Genomic DNA, 22,908 nt, shown 5'->3' on the forward strand with positions numbered 1-22,908 from the left:
CCCCCAGCCAGCCACTGCCCCAGTCCAGAAGTCTGAAAAGTTTGCAAGCTTGGACATCTCTCCCTCCCTCCCCCCCCTAGCCCGCCATCACCACCGAAGAAGGAAGTTGAGCTGCCGCCCCTCTGCTTGGGGAGGGGGGGGTCGCTTGGGGAGGGGGAGTCGCTTGGGGAGGGGGTGTCGCTTGGGGAGGGGGGTCTCCCGCAGCCTCGCAGCCCCGCCCGGCCTCTCCGGCAGCTGCAGCGCCCCGCCCGGCCGCGTCTCCCCCCCCGAGTCTCCGGCGGCGGCGGCGGCAGGTGAGCTCTGGGCCCCGGCGGGCGTGTCCCCGGCGGAGAGGGCGGGCGTGTCGGCTGCCTAACCTCCGGCCCGGCGCAGCCGCCCGGCCAGTGCCAGCCCCGCGCGAGTCCCCAGCGCAGCGCCCGCAGCATGTTCGGCGTCCAGCAGCAGCAGCAGCAGCAGGTCCATCCCCCGCCCTGGAGCTCCCGCTCGCAGCCGGCCGCCCCCTCGCCGCCCCGCGGCTACTGCCCGGTGCCCCCGCCGCCCTCGCGGCCCTGGTTCGACTTCTGCCCGCCGCCGCCGCCGCCGCCGCCGCCTTCGCTGCCCGCCACGCTGCCCCGCGCTCGCCAGAGCCGGCCCGCCCCGCTGCCCCTGCAGGGCCAGCCGTGCCCGGAGCCCTTCCCGCCGCAGGAGAGCTGCAACGGGGGCGGCAGCCTGGTCTACGAGCGCGTCCGCACCTACAGCAGCCCCGGCGGGAAGCGGGTGCAGCTGCTGGACGCCCCCAACGGGGGCTCCCCCCGGCCGCCCTCGCCCTTCGACGCCAGCCCGAGCTACCAGCACGTGATCTGGAGCAACGACCCCCCCTTGCAGGTAAACGGCGTCTCTACCCACCCCCCACCCCGCATCGCCCCATCCCGCAGATTCGGTTCCTCCTGGCTCTGACCTGAAGGAGAGCGCCCCTTTCGCACGTTACGCGCTTCCTCCTTGCTCTGACCTGAAGGAGAGCGCCCCTTTCGCACGTTACGCGGAGAGACCGAGCCGTGTCAAGGGCTGGGGCAGGGATGTGGAGGGCGCTGGAGGGAGCATTAATCTCTCTCTCTCTCAAAAGTTGGCGGGTTGTTAAGTGGGGAGCGCTGAGCATCTTTTTTTTCCAAAGCAGAAAGGCCCGTTGCCTTCTGGCCGCTCCATACCGGATCCAGCTTGCGAATATTCCCAAGAAATATTCAATTCAATTGTGGTTTTGTTTCCATGTCACCTTTAGCAAACACAGCTGTGTGCTGAGAAAAGGGTTCAGATTGCAGATCGTTTGGGGCCAGGGACAATGAGAAATGGCCTTTATCGGTGTAACTCTTTTACAAGCTCTCTTAACAGCCCTGTTTGGCTAACACTGTGTCCTTTTAGTTCTTTAAAAGTTGAGGTCTCTTCCTATCCAAAGTCCAATTACTGTGTTGTTCTAGCAATCTAGCTGGAGCAGAAACATCCTTCCCATATTTGATGGCATTTCTCTGTGTGCCAAATAGATACACCTGTAATGTATACTTCCCTTGTCTTGAATATTGATTTAATTTTCTTTATATTCTTTTTATTTATTGCTCTGATATTATAATCTCAACTGAGTCGTCTAGTGTAGTCTGGTCTGGTCTGGTCTGGCCTGGCCTAGCCTAGCCTAACCTAGTGTAGAATAGAATAGAATAGAATAGAATAGAATAGAATAGAATAGAATAGAATAGAATAGAATAGAATAGAATAGAATAGAATAGAATAGAATAGAATAGAATAGAATAGAATAGGAAGGGACCTTGGAGGTCATCTACTCCAACCCCCTGCTCAGGCAGGAAACCCTATACCATTTCAGACAAATGGCCATCCAATCTCTTCTTAAAAACGCCCAGTGTTGGAGCATTCACAACTTCTGGAGGCAGGTTGTTCCTCTGATGAATTGATCCAACTGTCAGGAAATTCCTCCTTAGTTCCGGGTTGCTTCTCTCCTTGATTAGTTTCCATCCATTGCTTTTTGTTCTGCCTTCAGGTGCTTTGGAGAATAGCTTGACTCCCTCTTCTTTGTGGCACCCCCTGAGATACTGACTCTTATATTCTAATCTCAATTGATTCATTGCACACACAACACAAATTGGGTATAGAAAACATGCAGCAAGTTGCATTCATTCTGACTAACATTAATTAGATGAAGCAGAGAGATATAATGTTATTAGGGCTAGAAGTTTGCAAAACAAATACATACTGTATACTGAAAAATACACCTTTCTAAATATTTTTGGTTTTTTTCCACAGAATGTGGTCTGATTTTGTTGATGATGGAATTGTGTTGTTTTTGAAGAGATACAATGTTGTTAGAGGAAGCGCTGTGTTTGTGTGTGTGTGTGTGTGTCTGTGTGAGTTGTAATTGTTTTACATTTCTTAGTCATCCTTTCATAGAATTTTCTCCTCCAACATCAGTTTGCAATTCCAAATTAATACAACAAAATCATGAACTGGATTTATGCCAATTTAAAAACCAGCTAGTCGAAACAAAGTACACCAGGAATTTGAATAATTATTGGAAGTAGCAGATTGTATAAAACTGCTTTTATATTAGCTTAAATTCATGCTTGGTTTGAAAAGAATCTTCTTAGCAGTGTGCATATAGATAATTCCAAAAACTATGGTTGAACTTTCAGATAGAGCTGGAATCTCCAAACTTGACAACTTTAAGACTTGTGGACTTCAACTCCCACAATTCCCATGGCTGGCTGGGAAATTCTGGGAGTTAAAGTCTGTAAATCTTATTGCCAAGTTTGAGATAGAGATTAGATGTTGGGACTTGTCGTCTTCTTGCTTGCTACAGTTCTGCTTTTCAATGATATGGGAAATTATACCTTTTGGAGCATTGGGTTATTAGGTTTATATCCCGCATTTTGTTCCAGAGGCCCAGGAGGTATACAGAGTACTCTCTCCTCTTGTATTCCCCCAGAATAACTCTGAGGTAGGCTGGCAATCACAGCCATCCAGTTTTGAAGCATGTAAAAAAAAATTGATGGCATGGTTGTGGCCACTGTGATTGACCATTTTGCCCTCCTGGTAGCCCAAGTAGGGTGAATTTGGATTTGCAAATACAACGATTCATCTTTCTGGCTCTGCTTCTATGACTACCCCATTGTACAGAATTGCAGACTGAATAACTACAGCCGTTCAACTGTTGAATGGAATAAAATGAAAGCAAAACTATGTTTTCCTAAGACGGGAGGAGAAACCGTGGCAGCGATAAGAGCACAGAATAGTAACAACCGGCGTCCTTATATAAGCAATGAAAAAAAATCTCAATTTTTTTTGTTGAAGAAATTGCAAACAGTTGGTAAAAGAAGAATTTCTCTTTTCCTTTTTTTATGAGAGGGGTGGATTATTATTATTGACATTCTTATGTAATTCTGGGATCATTTGAGGCAGTTGTTGCACTTAACAGCCACCTTGCTAATAATGGAAATTCTGGACCCAGTTCTTGTCTTATACTATCTATATGTTAATGGTGAGAAATGGGTTTGTAACCTACAGTTGCTTGCCAGAGGCACTGGACAAGCCAGCTTCTTTGAAACTTAGTTCTAGAAAGGATATATTTATCTCTGTCTACCAATCCGTCCGTTCGTCCATCATCCATCCATCCTCCCCATCCATCCTATCCAGTTCTGTGTTCCTTTATTTATTTATTTATTTTATTTTTGGGACTTATATGCCGCCCTATCTCCCAAAGGACTTTGAAACCATGATACTAAGTTCTACCTGTAGACTTGATTTTATACATTTCAAGTACGCTCTTTGGACGTTCCTCATCATTTCCAAACAATATTTATGAACCTAAATTACGTACTTCTGTTTCTTTCCCCTTCCCAAACCCTTTGATGGATCACTCAACCCATCAAAGAGCAGAACTTAACAGTAAATCAAATTGCTGACTCCCATTTTTTTTTAACCCTGGCCCTTACAATCGCTAGAGTTGCATATTTTCTATCCCGTTAAAAGACGAGAGTTTAATTATGGAAGGTTGGACTAATTACCATCTTCTGCAGTTGGGAGGGGAGTGAATCTTAACTTATTCAACAATCTTAATATTCCAGAAGCTTTTTGTAGCAGTTATTTGTGAGCCAGAAAAAAAACCAAAAACCTGATAATAAGCAACGCTTTATTTATTTGTTTCTTTGAACTGGTCTTCCCTCCTGCCTCAAATTCATGATTCTGGGCATATTTTTTTTAAAAAAATTGCACCACTTTCCTCTTTGGCAATGTTACACTAGGTTGATGGGCTGCCTTGAGCCGTGATGTGGTTTGTTTTAGGCATCACAGGTGATATGAACCTAGGTAAGATGTCCTTTGCCGGTTGTGCTCTACAATACATTTTTGACCGATCAGGAATTTTTGTGTGTGGATTCAATTGTAGGTTGCACTAAAAGGATGCACCTTGCCCTTATAGTCTGTGTTTTTGAGAGTTGCTGCTGGGATTTGCCATTGAAACAGCCATTGCCTTAATTCTTGTTATCACCCCTGTTTACATTCCTTTGGTTTTAAAACTTTTTAGTAGTCAGAGCAAAAAAATAATCTAATTTTAGCTCCTTAATAAACTTGAGTTTCGCAGCCTCGTTTGCTGTTCTCCCTGCCAACTAGTGAAGAAACTGTGTCCCAATTAAAACATATTAGTCTATGGAGGCGTCTGCGAGATCAAAGGCTTTTGTCAAAATGATAAAAGAAAGGTTGCAAATTCCACCCCTCTCATGCGTGTGTGATGAGGTTGCCAGATTGGTTTTGTCATCCTCCCCCACCCTATGTGTACAGGAGCCAGCTCAGCTTTTAACCTGCTATTCCAGGGGTCTTCAAACTTGGCCCTTTTCTGACTTGTGGACTTCAACTCCCAGAATTCCTCAGCCAGCTTTGCTGGCTGAGGAATTCTGGGAGTTGAAGTCCACAAGTCAGAAAAGGGCCAAGTTTGAAGACCCCTGTGCTATTCAGTCTAGATCACAAATTTTAATCCATCACTAAAGCCTTAAATATATATTTAATTATTTCTACAGGGACCTTCTCATTCCTTCCTCTTATTTCAGTTTATCATGGCTCTTTTTTTTATTAGACTACCATTGTGGCATTCTTTTCTGTCTCTATTACGTTAACTTATCAAACAATAAAGGCTCTAAAAATAAGGCAAGCGAACAAACTGTTTTATGTTTTAAGATTAGCTGTCTCTTTTTTTTTCACCCCAGGTAGGAACTGGACTCAGCCAGACATCTCCAAATTTGGCAATTAAAAAAGACTTCTGGATTCACCTTCCAGAATTCCTCAAGCAGCCATGTTGGCTGGGGAATTCTGGGAGTTGAAGTCCACAAGTTGCCAAGTTTTAGAGACCTATGGGCAAAGCTCATTTCAGGATGTGACTTTTATCTTTTGTCTTGCTCCAGGTGTAATTGCTAACCATTTCAGATAAACCCTGACTGTTAGAAAACATTTCCTGATTTGGTTCCTGCTTTGAAAAAAGCAAGACAGAATTCCGTTTCAGTTTAGATCCAGCCAGAACATCTTGTGGTACCTTAAAGATGAACCCGTTTCTGACAACATAAAAAGATTTGGGGAGTCCGACTCTTTCCCTTGGACAGCAGTAAATGTTAATTTCTTTTCTACATGCTTGAAATTCCAAACCGGCCCATCTTTTTCCGATTATTGATTGCTCCACATTCTTGCCTCACTTTAAAGTGCTCTCTGGTCAAAGGAATGTGGCTTTATGGTGTTGAGAAGGTCACACGGTAATCCTATACGTGCCAGCTCAGAAACAAATTCTACCACTCTGCACAACTTTGTTGCAGAATTTCAGCCACAGAAAAGAGAATTGGATAAAATGAAGGAGGTCCTGATTCAAATCTTTGGTTAGCATTAGATTTCACCGAGTGATTTGGGGCCAGTGGCTTTGTTAAATAAAAGAGTCTGATACACAGAATTGTTGTGAGGTTGGGCACACACAAAAGGTACAGAGAATGAGTTGTCGGTTCTCTTATTTCATCAGATGAGAGCATAATGTTCTCCTTAACCACTGTTGAGGCTTCTTAGCAAGCCTACTACTAAATTCGGTATCCACTACACCCATTGTTCTGAGTCACTGAAATTATTTATTTTTGGAAGTTACATAATTGCATGATAATCTAGTGGCTGTTAGAATTAATGTCAGACAATGAGCTTTAACAAAACAAAATGGCAGCCTTTATAATAAATCTCCAAGTCAAAATCTTCTTTTCACTTGTCATCTTTTTTTCCCCTTTCATCCTTGTAAGTTTTTTTTTCAAAGGTTTGGTGTGGTTTTTTTTTATGTTCGGTGCAGACTTTTGCTTAAAAAAAAAACCCCAAGGGAATTATTTCCACTGAATCAACACTTCTTTACCAGGCAGACTGCCAGAGAACATTCATATTAATTAATTAATGATTGATTTATTAAGGGGTTGAATCCAAGAGTTTTGCTACAGCAGCCCCAAGGCTACTGACCAGTTTGGTGCTGTAAAAAGAGCCAAGTTGGGAGAAAAATGCCAAAAGCAATGAAAGAGCAAGCTTGTTTTAACAGTGGAAATGAAAGGATATGTACTTTGTATTTAGAAAAGTAAATAAATGCACTGAAAATGAAAACAGTGGAACATGTTTTGGCTTCAGATAGTACTTTCTTTTAAAAAAACAACAACAACAACAACCTGTGGAGCAATTTTAGAATTGGGAGTTGGGTTTTAAATGCAAATGGTGTACAAGTAGTCCTTGACTTAACAATCACAATTGAGTCCACCTATTTGCCTTGTTAGGTTGGCAATTCGTTGGCTTGAGGAAGGAGAACACTGTCCGCCATTTTTAGTAACGGCCAAACCATTCCACGCAGGTACAAGTTGTAAATTGAACGTTCTTCATCCAGGGAATGCCTGTGTTAACTGTTTAACTTAGAGTTTTTATGGATTTGGGGTTACCTTACAGCAAGGTTTGAATAGTATTCTGTTAGGAAAGTAAGCAGAAAGCTCCATATTTCCTGGATTCAATTTTTCCCCAAATAGGTAGTAGACCTGTCAAGAAAAGAAAGAAAGAAAGAAAGAAAGAAAGAAAGAAAGAAAGAAAGAAAGAAAGAAAGAAAGAAAGAAAGAAAGGAGGATTTAAGGATGGTGTTTGTCATTATTGTTGTTTTAGCGGAAGTTCAGATAGTAGGTGAAGCTGAAGACCATGGATGAGGCATTTTTCTTTTATATCACTTCTTCCAGCAGGTGGGAACACCTGGCTGGCTCAGAAGCCCTAAGCAATGTTGGATAGGGTTAATATTTCAATGGAAATTCACCAGGGAGAACCAAAGTTGTTAATTGAGAAGGTGAAGGAGATTCCCAAAGCTAAACTGCACCTGAATTGTTGCCAAAAAATAACCATGGGTCAGGTTTGACTCAAGGGAGTGTGTATTTTCTTGCAAAACAGGCTTCTGGCAGGTTGACAAATTATCTATGAAGTTTGAACTTTGTATTGGAGTTGAGCAGAGCCATAATATGTCCGTCCTATGTCCGTACTTTCTCAAAAACTTTTGCATTCCAGGAAGTCCAACCTAAAAACATCTTGAAGTGCCGTATGAAAGTTTTCGTAGCTTGGAAAGTTTATTCCAAATTTACATTTGGTTTGCCCGGATTTTACATTTTCCATTTGAACATCTTAAACTGCTGTGCAGCCAGGTAGGTCTCTGGTGCTTGGTGATAGATGTAAAACCTATATTAAAAGCAAGGTTATTAAAAGCTAAGATAAAGGTGGCTTTTTTTAAAAAAAGGAAGCTTTTTAAAAAAATACTAAAAAGGAAAGAGGTTAAGTCTTTCCATTCAGCCTTTTTTGAATTGCTTCTGCATTTGAATAATTCATTCCAAAGAGAATAATGTTTTTTCCCCCAGATGTTTTCCCGAAATCTTTCCCATAATAAAATATTTCAGTTAAAGTTGTGTAGCATTATATTGCATTGCCTCTTAAAGTCTCCATCATTTGTTTCCGAGGCTCAGGATCTTTTTTTTATTTAGTTTTTTTATTTTTATTTTTTTCTATTTTTTCTATTTTAGAAATGGACTTTGGGGGGAATTTTATTCAAGGGGTCAAAGCTGTTTATTCCATATAGCCAGCAAAAATTGTTATTAACGGCGATCTAACTAACTCATGTGAAATTCGGAAGGGTAGAAGACAAGGATGACCACTGTCTCCCCTGTTGTTTATCTTGGTGCTGGAAGAAGTCCTGAAGAGAGAGATCAGGCAAGATGAGAAAATAAAAGGTATAAATGTTAAGAAGGAAGTTTATTACGGTAATTGAAGGCCTTTGCTGATGATTTGGTGATATTTCTGCAAGACCCGAAAAATAACCTAGGCTTGGAATCTTATGTGGGTGGTGGAACTGGGCTCACCTTGGCTTGTAGAGGAGCCAAAAAACAAATCCTGGAACTACAGTTTAGGCTCGGAAGTAAAATCATGATCAGAACCAACCTTCTGGGAGGAGGCAATAGCAGACTAGTCATAGATGACAGCTTAGCTGACCTTGTCTAATGCTGAGGAAACAAAGTTTCCTTGTTTTTTTTAATGAACAGAATAATAAAGTTGGAAGAGATCTTGGAGGTCTTCTAGTTCAGCTTCAAGCAGGAGACCCTATCCATTTCAGGCAAGTGGTTGTCCAATCTCTGCTTAAACACCCCCAGTGATGGACCAGGTTAACTTGGTCAATACTTGGAAAGAAGAAGTCTTAATGCTGAAAGCTGCCCTGGAAAGTACGAATAAAAAGCACTCAAAGAAGGCAATAGCAGGCCTCTTCTAGACTAGAGTATTTCCAAGAAAATGCATGGGTGTGTCCATGTAGTCTACCAGGAGCTGAACTTTAGCTCAAGAAAGACTTGGCTTTCCATTGGAATGTCCACAGTTCATGGATGTCCATGTGTTGTATGTTGGCATGGTTCTTAGCCAGCTGTTTTTTGTGGCCTGATTGATATATGTCTGGGCAGTAGAGGTCATACTTATTTTGTGATTTTGCCCTTTCCGTGTCTAAAAATGTGAGATCGGAGTCTTGTCTTTTCCAACAGAAATATGAGCTACATTCCTTACTCTGTAATGAGTTCCCAATCACATCAAAAATATCAAAGAAATAGCACGTGCTAATTTTCAGGGGAAGAAAAATAACTGCAGCATTCCATTTTAGATGTGTGTGGCTGCACTATTGCTTCTGATTTCATTAATGTGACGGGTCGCGTTGATGTGTTGTGACACGTGCCAATTACCATAAAAGAAACCTGGATCTCTGCCCTACCCGGGACCTAAAGCTTAGCCGATTTGGCAGAATCTGTGCCACCTTGCTTGCATCAACCAATAACCATCCCAGTTAAAAATAATACCCGTGGGTTTTTTTCCAGCATCTTATTCTCTGTAGGATTAGGAAAACCATCCTTAATAAGTCTCGAAAGATCAGCCTTTGATTTTGCTTCATCCTTTCTTTCACTGTCAGCAATAATATGAGTTCGTAGGCCAGGAACAGGCCAATTCATTTATTTATGTTTTAGCTTACTGTGCTTAAAGTGGGAAATACACAGATGAGTTATGTATGTTCCATGGCCCTGAGGCTGCAGGGTGCGGTTTAGACAAGTTTATGAGGATCTGCTGGAGACTCTTTGCCTTGAGAAGATAAATGAAGGTTCTTCTTTTCTGATCCTACCAGATTCTCAGATGGCTGTTGGAAATATAGTCAGCTTAGAGCAGAATAGGAAAGAACTGATATTACTTCCCCCCCACACACACACACACACCTTGACTAATGGATTGTCCTAAACCTGAAGAAATAGCTCCGCAGTTTGAGATCCAGTCTTCCAATATTGAGGGGCTGCCACAAAGAAGAGGGAGTCAACCTCTTCTCCAAAGCACCTGAAGGCAAGACAAGAAGCAATAGATGGAAACTAGTCAAGGAGAGAAGCAACCTGGAATTAAGGAGAAACTTCCTGACAGTGAGAACAATGAACCAGTGGAACAACCTGCCTCCAGAAGTGGTGGGCGCTCCATCACTGGAGGCCTTTAAAGTGGACAGCCACTTCTCTGAAATGGTATAGGGTCTCCTGCTTGAGCAGGGCGTTGGACTAGAAGAACAACTCTTGTTCTGTTATCCCTCTACTGGCTAAACAGCCAATTAGTGGTGCTACCAGATTTGAGGAGATGTTTGTAGGAAAAAGTCTTCTGTGCCTTCTTTTAGTTGGCCCATTGCTTCCTTCCCGATATTATCTGAAGTTCCTTGTCTGTTGCAGCTGTCTGCATGGGTGAGGAACCAGAGCATAAGGGGACAACTACCTGCACTTTAAACCAGGGGCTGAATTGAATCATTTTTCTATGGAATGCTACTCTGGTGAACTTAAATTGTATCCACTAGGAGCCCTGGTGGCGCAGTAGTTAAAAGTGCAGTACTGCAGGCAAACTCTGCCCACAGTCTGGAGTTCGATCTTGACTGGCTCAAGGTTGACTCAGCCTTCCATCCTTCTGAGGTTGGTAAAATGAGGAGCCAGATTGTTGGGGGCAACAGGCTGACACTGTAAACCGCTCAGAGAGGGGTGTAAAAGTGCTATGGGACGGTATGTAAGCTTAAATGCTATTGCTATATCTAATTTTACATGCCAGCGAGCAGAAGGAGTAATGGGATAAGCAACGGTCAAATAAGTTTGAGTTCAGCTAGGATTCTTAGCTGCTAGCATCCAATCATTTTGTCCATTCATTGATCCATCTTATTCATTAGTTTGTTTTGTTAACTTTGGCAGTAAATTCAGAGAAATTGATGTAGAGACACAGTTTATTCTGCTAACACAAATGCTGCCATCTTTCAATTAAAGAAACAAAACACATGGTACATAAATGGACAATCAGGCTCATGATTTTTAGCTGGGCATGATTGTCTGCTTCTAAAGCAGGAATTGGGATGGATTCCTTAGGTCAGGAGTAAACAATTTGATGCCCGTCAGAAACTTGGAGCTTAGCACCTTGTCATAAACCATGGTTGATGTGGCTAATGAGTGTTGAGTCTAAAATATCCGAGGACATCAAATTACCTGTTTTGCATGCTAAAGAGTCAATTCAGAGTGAAGTGCGCTTTCGAATAAGCAATTGAGAAAAACTGATTTATTTACGGAAGCTTAGATCATCCATCTACTCTTCTGTGGCTTCTCATAGAATACAATTGAGAATATATCATATATACCATACGAAAGTAATGAGGGGAAGGTTGTTAAAAAGATATCCAGCCTAGAAGTAAGGAAAGATTTTTGGACAGTGAACCAGTGGAGCAGCTTGCCTTCCACATTCAGGCTGCTCCATCACTGGATGTTTCCCCCCCCCCAAAAAAAAATAAACTGGTCAACCATTTGATTGGGTTGGAATAAGGTGTCTCCTGCACTGAGCAGGGGATTGGATTAGATTCTATGATCCGTATTGCATGTTATTGATATTCTCCAGATCTTTTCCATCATTTGAAACCTGATCCTTTGAAATGAAAACAGCAAAGCTAGAAAGCCTGGCTTTTACCTCTAAACTACCTTGTCTTCTGTAGATGTTCTCCTCTGGTGTCCTCTTCCTGCTCCTGCCCTCCCCCCCTCCTTAGATTAATAATAGCTTTTATTATCACAATTCAACACACTGTGGGAGGTAAAGGGAAGATATCTGCATCGCTATGTGTCAATTCAGCAGTGACACTTGCAACTCCGAGGTTTTCTAACCTACAATAATTAACACTGTGAGAGGGTGTCTGTGCTATAGCTAGTCTTTTCCCCCTGGTTCATCTAGTTTTTGCAAGTAGCATGAGAAGCTCCTCCAGGCATTTTGCTCAGAAAGAAAGATAAGGATTCCTTCTTACGTGAGATCCATTGACCTCATTTGAATTCCTTTTTTTTTACCTAACTGAGGGCTCGTTTCTTCCACCCATAATATATAAGCAATAAATCAACAACAGTGGGCTTGTTTAAAAAATGCTTTGAAGGGCAAAATGAATAGTGGCAATGAGATATTAATTATCCCAAAGTGTCATGAAAGGCAACGTCTGTTATACTTTATCACAGCCGGAGCTTGCCACAGGGCATCCCAAGGGAAGATTCAAATGCAAGGTTTTTATTTTATTATTTTTTTACTTTCTAAGATTGCTTTTATATATATTGGTTTTGTTGTGGTGGTTAAGATGGGCGGCCATATGCATTTTTTAAATAAATAAATTCCTGCACACTTGATCTTCTGTTGCGGGCGCCTTCCTTTTAGTTGATGCTTTGTCAGGCCTCGGAATAATCTCCAAGGCATTAACATTCTTTCCATCTCTGCAAAATAAGCAGATACTTATGTCTACCGAGATTCTCAGTCATTCATGTCACGGTTGTCCCAAAGGTGCGTTTTCCAAAAGGCAATTGGACTTTCTTGCTTTTTTTTTGGTCTTTGAAAACACCTTGCTTCTTATCCAGCTGCTGCTTCAGTTCTGAACTGAAGAAGCTTCTTGAAGGACGAGCAAAAGTTTTTCAAAGGAAAAAACAAGGAAAGTCCAGTTGGCTTTTGGAGAACGCACCTTCGGGACAAGCAGATACTTAACACTGCTCCCTGATTTTACTCTAGTTAGTACATTAACACAGTTCCAGTTTTTCCCATGGAATGGTTAATAGTAGACTTGTTTCCGGTGAAGGATTCCCCACATGGAATTGATGTAATACTTCCTATTGTGTAGTGGGTCCGACGCAAGGAAGAGACGCCAGCCAGAGTGTGAGTTCAGCTCTTTATTGGAGGGGATGGCCAACTGGGGAATGAGGGTTACCTGGCCTCCTTAAATACCTAGCCAGGTAAGTGGACAGCCAATGGGGTTGGCCCTAGGTTTCCCGCCGAAACTGGGTTTCCCGCCAACAACCGTTCAGGCCAACGCCCCCTGGTGGCTGTTGCTATGCAGGTGCCTGCATACATAACACTTCCCCCAAAACAGTAGCCTTGAGACTGGTTGTTTGTCAGGAAGTCCCATATGGTCCAGTTGTGTTATCAATCTCAACAGCTGGCTAAGCTCCCAACGTTTGCAGGCATGAAGACAACGCCACTTTAAAAAAATCACATGATCTGCAACTTTGTCTTAACAAGTCTTATAATTTGCTTTGGTAATGCAGTTCCCATTTTCTGGCTATGTCAACAGATTTTCATCGCTTTCGCTTGGTAGGCCACGAAAGGCTGCAACAAATCTTATACCAGGGAGATATGAAAGATGAGGGTGAAGGCTCGTTTTCCTAGCTTCTGGGGTTGGTTTCCAAACATTTCGTTATCAGGCTAGGTAACATCATCAGGGGAGTTAGGGGTGTTCTGCTTATAAGGGCTTCGTGTGGTCAGTGGGTCTTGTGATGGGTCAGGTGTGGGTGTGTCAACTGAGGGTCTTGTGATGGGTCAAGTGTGGGTGTGTCAAGTCAGGGTCTTGTGATGGGTCAAGTGTGGGTGTGTCAAGTGAGGGTCTTGTGATGGGTCAGGTGTGGGTGTGTCAACTGAGGGTCTTGTGATGGGTCAAGTGTGGGTGTGTCAAGTGAGGGTCTTGTGATGGGTCAAGTGTGGGTGTGTCAAGTGAGGATCTTGTAATGGGTCAGGTGTGGGTGTGTCAAGGGAGGGTCTTGTGATGGGTTATTTTATTTATTTTATTTTATTTTATTAGATTTATATACCGCCCCTCTGCAAGGACTCGGGGCGGTGTACAGGGCAATTAAAACGCTAACAACACACAAGGTATAAAAATTAAAATAAGATTAAATCAATAGCCCTAAACTCTAAAATCCAATCCCTCAGTCCAGGCTGGCCTGTTCAAACAACCAAGTCTTCAGGTCGCGGCGAAACGAGCCATCCGGAGCTCAACTGGAAGCTGAGTCATCAGGGTTAGGAGTGAGTCATCAGTGAAAGTCTTGTGATAGGTCTTGTGATGGGGAGGTTACATCAGGTGAGGATCATAAGAAGGTGTGCTGGTGGGGGGGCTTTCATGGGTTGATTGAGGGTCGCTGCTATCACTGGTTGGCTGTGTGGTTGAGTTGGATTCTGAGGGATTCATAGGCTGGTTGTAGGTCAATGGTGTCTATTGATAGAATTGCTTGTGGAGTGCCAGCCTTTGATGAACTCCCAAGCATGGTGGGTGGTAGCGTGGCCATGATTTTTGTCTTGCTTCAATCGAATTATGGTAATTCAATATGGTAATGTTTTAAAGAGTCTGCTTAATGCATTCATTTGCTAAAGGGTAAATCTTTGTACCAGGAATTCAATATCAGACTTGTTAGAGTTAGACTATTTATACAGCCTGTTACCTACTTATGTATTCCTCTCCAGTTGTGTAGGACTTCATCTCCTGCAATCTCCCAGCCAGTATGAACCTTAGGGGATCTAGGGAATTGAATCCAGAACATCAGATTGAATAAGGTAGCCTTCTGAATACTTAGTTGTCCAGAGTCTAATCAGAAGTCCAGTGTTGACAGAACACCTCTATCTACAAAGACTGAACCATAATTCCCAAGAGCCCCAGCCAGCCGTGATCACTAGAGAAGGATTTGGGAGATGTAGTTCAGCAATATCTAGATAGCCAAGGAGTCTGGCTAACCATTCATGCTGAGGGTACTTTGTAATTTCCTAGCGGTCTATTTTCTTTGGCTCTGTTTTTATTTTCTCCTCTAATAAAACAATAATGGACTATATTCTTCGTTAAACAATTCCAATTATGCATTTACTTTCTTGCAGGAAGTGTCATCTCCAGCGTTGAAATTGTCTCCTTATTCCCACGGCAGCGTGCGAAGGATTATCTTGGAGAATCCTGAGAAGGTAGCAAAGTTTTACTGTGGTCACAGTGGCATTGGGGCATAGGATCTTGGAAGTAGATTTAAGTATTTGTGCCTGTATGTTAAAGTATCAAATGGATCTCTATGCATATAAAAGTAGTTCTTGACTTACGACCATTACAGCGTCCCTATAGTCATGCGATCAAAATTCAGATGCTTGGCAACGGGTTCACATTTATGACGGTCGCAGCGTCCCGGGGTCACGTGATCCCCTTTTGCGACATTTTAACACGCAAAGTCAATGGGGGAAGCCAGATTCACTTAACAACCGTGTGACTAACTCAGCCTGCAGTGATTCACTTAACAACTGCGGCAAGAATGGTTGTAAAAGGGGCAAAACTCACTGAAGAACTGTCTCGTTTAGCAACAGAAATGTTAGACTCCCTTCTGGTTGTAAGTCAAGAATTACCTTATACTTTTTTCCCTGGCCGTTGGGCTCTAAATAAAACCCTGGCGTTCTCGATGCTTGATGTGTGCTTGCAGATGCTTTATTATCCAGCTAGTAACATTATCGTTGCATTGATGTTGTTCTGTAGTTGGGTAATAAAACACATCTGCAAGCAAACAACCATCTTCAGAGAGCAACAAGGGCTTGACAGCTCAACCCTGAGCTACAGGTATTTACCTCTATTGTAATAAAGTTATTTGAGTAACTTGCATGTAGAAATTTACAATTGCACACACACGCACACACACACACACACATCTGGAAGGACAGCAGGATTATTTCAAACTCGTGCAACAAATTGATTCAAAGACTTGATCTTCCCATTCATTGTTTTTGAGCTGCGGCAGCTGAAAGCATTGTGGGTTTTCTAGAAAATCCTGAATCAGAACATTTCTCCTGAAATTGTTACAAGCAGAAGACCTTTGGAAGATCCCTTATGCCGCTAGACTTAATTCTGGTTGGTCCTCATGTGTTGTGACTACGTCGCGGGCTCATTGGTTTCTTCAACCCAAAAGCAGTGAGATCTTCAGCGATGCTTGCTTGCCTGGAAGCTGAGCAGGGGGTGGTTGGACTCCTAGAAGACCTCCAAGGTCCCCTTCCAACTCTTTTATTCTGTTGTTTTCTTGTGGGCGGATCCTGGATACTAGTCTATTGAATCTTTATCGGATCCTTTTATATGCTGAGATTTATCCGGGAAGCATGTAAAAGACAATATCAAAAGTCCATCGCAAATGGAACATTTTGGTCTGGTGGTCTTCTGTTTATTTTTTTTTAGAAAATTTTATTAAATATACATTTAAAAACAAAAGTGGGCATGATTCAACTTCCCTAGCTACAACACTACTATTAGTATTATCTTATATTACAGAAAGAAATCACAAAAACCTAAAATGCTGTCTATAACAGGACAGAGTATAACAAACTGTCCATATAACATCTGTCGGGTTTTGGGCAAAATTTGTACAGTTGGTTAGAGTTAAGGAGGATCGCTGAGATGAACATTGTTTAATTGGTTGATAATGTAAGGATTTCCTATTTGCATCTATATAATGGACATAACTGAAAGAGATGTAAATGTAATGCTGAGGACTGAATGACAGTTTACTAAAAAAAAACCTGGTCTCCTGGTCTTCCATGTGGCCTTTAGATTCCTCTTTCCAAAGAAGCCAGGAGAGTAAACTGGAGACAAACAATTTAAACACTGGGGAGAGGGGAGTTTGAAGATGGATGGTTTTGGGGGGGGGTTTAATCCTAACATTTACGTAACGACATTCTTGACCTGACCCTGGTTGGTTGTTGTTTTTGGCAATGTGGCTTTTAGGTTGAAGACAGCATACCCCTTGCTCTTTATCTCCTTCTGACTGTTTATCCACCAGAGCCCCTGGGAGGGCTGAAGTGTGTGTGGATCCAGTAGGAACAGACAGTCCATGCTTGGCATTTTTTCCCCCAGTCATCTGAGATTTAGCCCCTCCTGGTCTTGCCATTCTGGGCTTCAGCCAACCTCATTTTGTAAAGTCCGATGCTTTGCAGTCTGCGAGAGTCTGTGTATAAATAGGGGGTTGTTTTGTTACTTACAGGAGCCCCTGTCTCCACGTCTGAAAGGAGGGAATAACGTGATCTATGAAAAGACAATAAGGAAATATGAGCTGCTAAATCCAGATGAGGTAAGAGATTCTCCTGCCCCATCCCTCCCTCCCTCCCTCCTTCCCTCTGCCTCTATCCTCTCCTCCCTCCCTCCCTCCCTTCCTTCCTCTGCCTCCATCCTCCCCTTCCCTCCCTCCCTCCCTCCCTCCCTCCCTCCCTTCCTTCCTTCCTTCCTTCCTTCCTTCCTTCCTTCCTTCCTTCCTTCCTTCCTTCCTTCCTGTTTCAAAGAGAAACCAGCATTCTGACTTTTTAATTTGATTGCTCTGTGGTGGAGTTCAAGAGCTAAAGAGGTCAGAATCATCTTTCAATGGTCTGATCTCTTAGTGGGTTTTATTTCTCTATGGAGGCTTGCAACTTTGGAACCCAAACACCTGTCGTTATTTGATCTCCAGGGCAAATGAAAACAACTCAGCCAATTGCACAAAAAGCTGGAGGCTGCCCTGGCAAAGCTGCCCATTCAATGGGCACCCTTCCCTTTTGAAACAAATGAATAGTGTGTTGTTTCACCTTGCCCTTTCTCCTCCATGGGTATAAAGTTCCAAGGTGTTCCCTTTTCAGAGTCTCAGGTGAACTCGAGAGTTATTTTAAGACCAGTTGAGAAATTGGTGTGTTGAGGAATTGCAAGGAGGGGGGGGGAGAACAGGTGAACAAGGAAGCCCAAAGCATCAGCTTGTGTGAAAATTAGAGGACAAACATCCTTGTGAAGTCCTTGATGCTTTTTGAGAATGGCTGTTTTATGCAGACGTTTTCATTACCCAACTGTGTAATATCATCAGTGCTAAAAGGGAAGTTTGCTCTCTGTTTATATACTTACCCTTTTTATACAGAGAGTAAACCCCACTCCCTTCCAGCACTGATGATGTTAGCTAGTTGGGTATTGAAACGTCTGCAGGAAAGCTCAGAGAGCACCAAGGACCCCACAGTTCAACCCTGAGCTACAAATATTCTCTTCTGTTGGAAACATCCTAGGGACTGCCTGCCTCTCCCAAGAAAATCTCAGTTGAGACAAAGAGACTGCCCAAGCTTCTTTCGAGGAAGCTGATCCAGATGGAAAGCTAGACAATTTTTTTTTTGAAGCACAGGTAGACACCTAAATGAGCAATTTGTGGAGTTGAATGTCTGGTACAAAGCCTGGTGGGATTTCTTAGGGGCACTTTCTGAAGCAGGACAGAATGGGGAAGGAAGATCTTCAATAGGCCATTAAAATGAACAGTACCAACAACGTTCAGTGGAGGGACTGGTGTTCAGCCACAGATTCTTTGGCCACCAGATTGTTCCTGTCGCTACGGAGCTGGGGGGAAAAAAGTTGCATCTGGGTTGATTACAAACTTTCTGGAGGTTTGAAAAAGAGGCTGGAACACTCGCCTCTGAAAAATGATTTATTGCATATTGCAGAGGTTTGATCCTGGCGATCTGTTCTAGCGCCATCGTTCCGTTATTCTTTGGCATCAAAGCTTAGCTTCATGGATGGAATTTCAGGGGACTCCATGCAAAAGTCCCAAAGGGAAGACAATGAACAGTTTTATAACGGACAAATCTAAATATTCAAAATGCAAAATGTGATTGGAATTGTGTGGTTACAGTGCAGCACCTCTCAGGAATAGCCGAGAGCAACTGGGTAAATTCCTGGGGTTTGTACAGTTGTGTTTCATAAGCTACAGTGTGATCCTGGTCAAGATGGGTTTGGTTTTAGAGTTCTCTGCAGGGACGTTGTGTCTACCTCCTTGTGCTCTAAATCTGGACTTCCCTTCTGAACGTGGATCCCTGCACAGCCTAATAAAATGGCCCTTTGTGGACATTTTCCAGTTCACACGTGCTCCTTTGCAGGACACATCTCAGAGGTTTGCAAACCAAAGGTCTCTATTACAATAACCTGCAAAGCAGAAGTTCTTTCCCCCCCCTTCCAACCAGGTGTAAAAAGAAACAGGAAGGAATCAGAATTCTTGGAAACAAAGGCAAATGGAGATTTGACTATGGAGCTCGGTTTGGAAATAGGTTCCCTATGAAAAAAACCCCTTCTTTTCTATAAACTTGTGTCTGCCATAGGACTGAGTTCACACATGGAGTCCACTGCACAATAAGCCACTGTTGGCTGGGTTCACGCATGGCACAGTTGGCTTTTAGCTGTGTGTCTTTAAGCTGGCTCACAAATCACAGTAGTAGGCAAACAAGCTCAGTGTGTAAACAAAATGTAGCAAGAAGGTCAAAGTCAAATTCAGAGCTGGTTCATCACACACACAGTAGACTTTGTCTTGGAATAAATGTTCCTTGGCAGTGAATCCTGGGAGGAAGGCTTCTGTCTATCTTCATTCTATTCTATGGTGTAACACAAGCTTGGCAACTAGAAGATGGGTGGACTTCAGCTCAAACGGTTGGCCAGCCAGAGAATTCTAGGATTTGGAAGTCCGCACCTTTTCAAGCTACCCGGGTTGAGAAATAATGTTCTAAAGGATTTTCAGTGCCAAACGTATTGAAACTTGTGCCAAAAACTTTAGAAGTTTTTTTTTTAAATTCCATTTATATCCCGCCCTTCTCCGAAGACTCAGGGCGGCTTACAAGCTTAGTAGTAGCCTTCATTCTATGTATATGCCTGCTTATTAGGGCTTTCACACACACACACCCCAAGCGGCATTATTACAAAGTCAGCTTAATTGCCCCCAACAATCTGGGTCCTCATTTTACCTACCTCGGAAGGATGGAAGGCTGAGTTGAGGATTAAGAGGATAGCTCTACACTTCAGCAGGGCTCCTGCTGATTAACGACCACAATAAAGTTACTTGAATTTGAATTCAAACGATCTAGAGTGTTATTGGTATCATTTTGACTCGAATGTTGTTATTTAAACACCAGGGTGTCTACTGGGTGGTCAAAAAAGTTCAGGATGGCCACGCCACTCTGAAACCCCACCCGCTTTTACCCGTATCATGACACCCGTGAAAAGGGGAGGGTCTTCCAGCATCCCTTCTTTTTAACCCCCATCTCCTGCATCTGTATTTAAGCGTTCAGTTTCCTAACACGAACTGGGTTATTGAGACGAAGGGTTTGCTCCAGAGACATGAGCTTTCAAGGGATTCTCTTTTTTCTTAGGAGAAGCAGTACCAATACCTGCAACAAACCCAGAATGACCAGTGCCAAGTCAGCCAGCCAGTGGAACGAGTCCAGGTGGTTCAGCAATGCCAACGCACAACCAACGCCTGTAACTCTACTCCTGTCTGTGTCAACGATGTCGGAAAGAGCAGCATTAATAAAGTCATCATACAGACATGTGAACCGGTAAGCATTTAACCTATCAATACGTGTTTCTCAACTTTGGCCACTTTTTAAGACGTGTGGACATCCACTCCCAGAATTCCTCAGCTAGACAAGCTAGCTGGGGAATTCTAGGAATTGAAGTCCACACGTCTTAAAAGTTGTCTACGGTGAGAAACAGTGTTTTAAGTGGGTGTTTTTTGGTGCAAAAGGACTCAGCTTCTCCAGCTCAGAAGTCTCATGCCTGGAAGAGTCCTCTCAGACGCACAAAGAGCCACTCTTTGCAGATAAAGTGGCTGTCAGTTTACAAGACAATCAGATCAAATCTAATTTCTGAGCCATTTTGCTCAAGTTGCAAAAATGGCCCACACCCAGCCTGGCGGGGAAGGATGCTTGTTGCTCTCAGTTTCTGCACTGAAATTATCTGGGAGTTAAATCAAAAGTGTGCAGTGTTTGCCTCTAGCAAGTAGGCAGCTAATTTTGCAGAAGCCTCCACAAGACAATTCATTCCAGGTTCGCCACAAGTTATGAAACAAAATTTAGGTGGGGTGCTTGGGAAAAAGGAGAAGGTTGAATTCTAATTAGGCAAACAGCAGCCACATCTGCTTTGTGGTGCCTTGAGAGGCTGAAGACGCATCGTGGGAAACCAGGAAAAAGCTGTGTTTTTTTCCCCCAAACCCTCCTCCTTTGTGAAGAACAAATCTTAAAAAAAATGCAGAAAGCAGAAATAACATAAATTGCTTTGTGCTGTTTAACTGCAGCGATAAAATTTTTAACTCTATATTAGGCTGCAAAGTACCAAACCTTTTTTTTTCCCCAAAGCACTTGAGTTTTTAAAGCATTTGCCTTTTCTTTTTACATTTCCCCCCCACCCCAAAGTTTAAACTGCTTTATTGAAAAATTAGGTTTGCTTTGCACCATACGCCATTAATCACGGTTTATCAACTCCACCGACTGGCTTGCTAGAACACATTAACTCAAAAGCAGGCAAACCAAGTTACGAATGAAAGCAAATACACGTTTCCCAGGATTATGTTGCAGGATCCAATCTGGGTCATTCACCGGGATCCAAGTTTTTTTTTCTTTTGGATTCGTGCTGGAGCCCCATCCTTGGGGAACTTTCTTTCTCTTGACACATTCTGGTGAGAGATAATTTTCCTGAGGATGGGCTGCACCATGAGTCCAAAAGCTCGGAAGACTAAACCTCTGGTCCTGGTGACCAACCCAGATTGGATCCTGCAAACCAAGTTCCATCTTGGATTGCTGGTGGCAAGAAGAATTTCACTGCTGCAGGACATTCTGCATTTTATTGATTTTATTGTGTAGGAAATAAGGACATTGAAGAAATAATGAATCCAGCTAGAAATATTTGAAAGGCACCCCAAGGGGAGAACGAGTGCAGAAAGTAGGTCAATGCAGTGTGCAGTCAAGAATGGAGGAGAGCTTTAAATCAGCCAGTTGCCTGCTAAGGGTTGAACATTGCTTTCTGGTCAAGGAATGGGCCACTCTAACGGTGTCCTTTATCACCTCTTGTCAGGTGAAGTGCATCCAGGAGACAAACGACCAGCTGGACTGCCGATACTTTGGGGAGCTCCTAGCAGAGCTGCACCGCAAGAGCAACGACCTGCACAGCTGTTTGCTCCAGCATGTTGAGAAGCTGGGCGGAAGGTAGAGGTCCCATCCCCAGCGGTAGCATGCTTGGAATTTGGAGAATGTTTGGCAGCCCTTCTTGGAAAGGAAGCAGAACTGCTTGCCTGAACAGCAGGCTGCAGTTCTGTTTGTTTGCAGCAATCCTGAGAAAGGGGGGTTGATTCAGGTTTCCCGAAGCCCATTCAGTCAATTTCCCTTGAATTCCTCTAACTTAAAACATCCTTGTTCATTTCTGTGAATAGACACATAACTCCAGTCCTCGTATTATGTGTGAGCGTTGTCACAACATTCTTAGTTTTTAGTTACAGATGGTCCTCAATACGGGAAATACTGTCATTTAAGTGATGTGGTTGTAAAATGAAATCTTAGCAATGGCAGTTACAGCAGTCTCCAGTGACCATTGTTAAAAGAGGACCTTGCATGACAGCGGCTTCTGACTTCCTACTGGCTTCCCCATTGATTTTGAGGGAAACTGGCAGGGAAGGTTGCAAGTGGTGATCACGGGACTCTACGATGCCAGGAATCCAGACCAGATGGAGGTCCTGTGACAGCTGGAATTTCGGGGGCTGGTTGTAAATACCACCTGTTTAGCACCCTTGCAATTTGAATGGTCCCTGAACAAGTGTCATTAAACAAAGTCCACCTGTGTATGCTACATACTGATCTCCCAAGTCATGCTGAACCATAACGTGGTCATAGTTTGCACGATAAAACACAGTTGCCTGGGTTTGTGCAACTTACCTAGCCATTAAAAAAGAAGAGTCATCGCTCTTCCAATCCTGAGTACCACCAGTTGGACTGCATTACAGGGATGTACATATTTGTGGATGGGTGTGTTGCATCTAAATATTTGCATATTATCTTCCAGAAGCAAAGTATAGTTTTATTAAAGGTAATTTAGGATATGCTTTTCTCAATTAAGTCAGAATGAAAGACTTACCATAACAACGGTGGTGACAGTTGTAATGTACTTGGTGGATAGAGAAATGACAGTGCTAATATTTTCTTGTGTTTCTCTTACAGAAGATGCGATCTGGAATCCCTAAATGATGTAAGTGCCAAACGGTTCCAAGA

General features: G+C 43.1%; 1 protein-coding gene across 1 annotated transcript in view; it reads left to right on the forward strand.

Moving 5' to 3' along the window:
- The first annotated feature begins 401 nt into the window (after positions 1–401).
- POF1B (POF1B actin binding protein) overlaps positions 402–22,908 on the forward strand; it is a 31,416-nt gene continuing 8,909 nt past the window's right edge. The window contains exons 1-6 of the mRNA XM_083372039.1: positions 402–864; positions 14,746–14,826; positions 16,869–16,955; positions 20,023–20,208; positions 21,722–21,852; positions 22,858–22,885. Of these exons, the coding sequence (XP_083228165.1) occupies positions 424–864; positions 14,746–14,826; positions 16,869–16,955; positions 20,023–20,208; positions 21,722–21,852; positions 22,858–22,885 (954 nt within the window). The 5' untranslated portion in view covers positions 402–423. The remainder of the gene's footprint in view (positions 865–14,745; positions 14,827–16,868; positions 16,956–20,022; positions 20,209–21,721; positions 21,853–22,857; positions 22,886–22,908) is intronic.

The sequence above is a fragment of the Vipera ursinii genome (assembly GCF_947247035.1).
Source record: "Vipera ursinii genome assembly, chromosome: 12".
NCBI classification, from domain to species: domain Eukaryota; kingdom Metazoa; phylum Chordata; class Lepidosauria; order Squamata; family Viperidae; genus Vipera; species Vipera ursinii.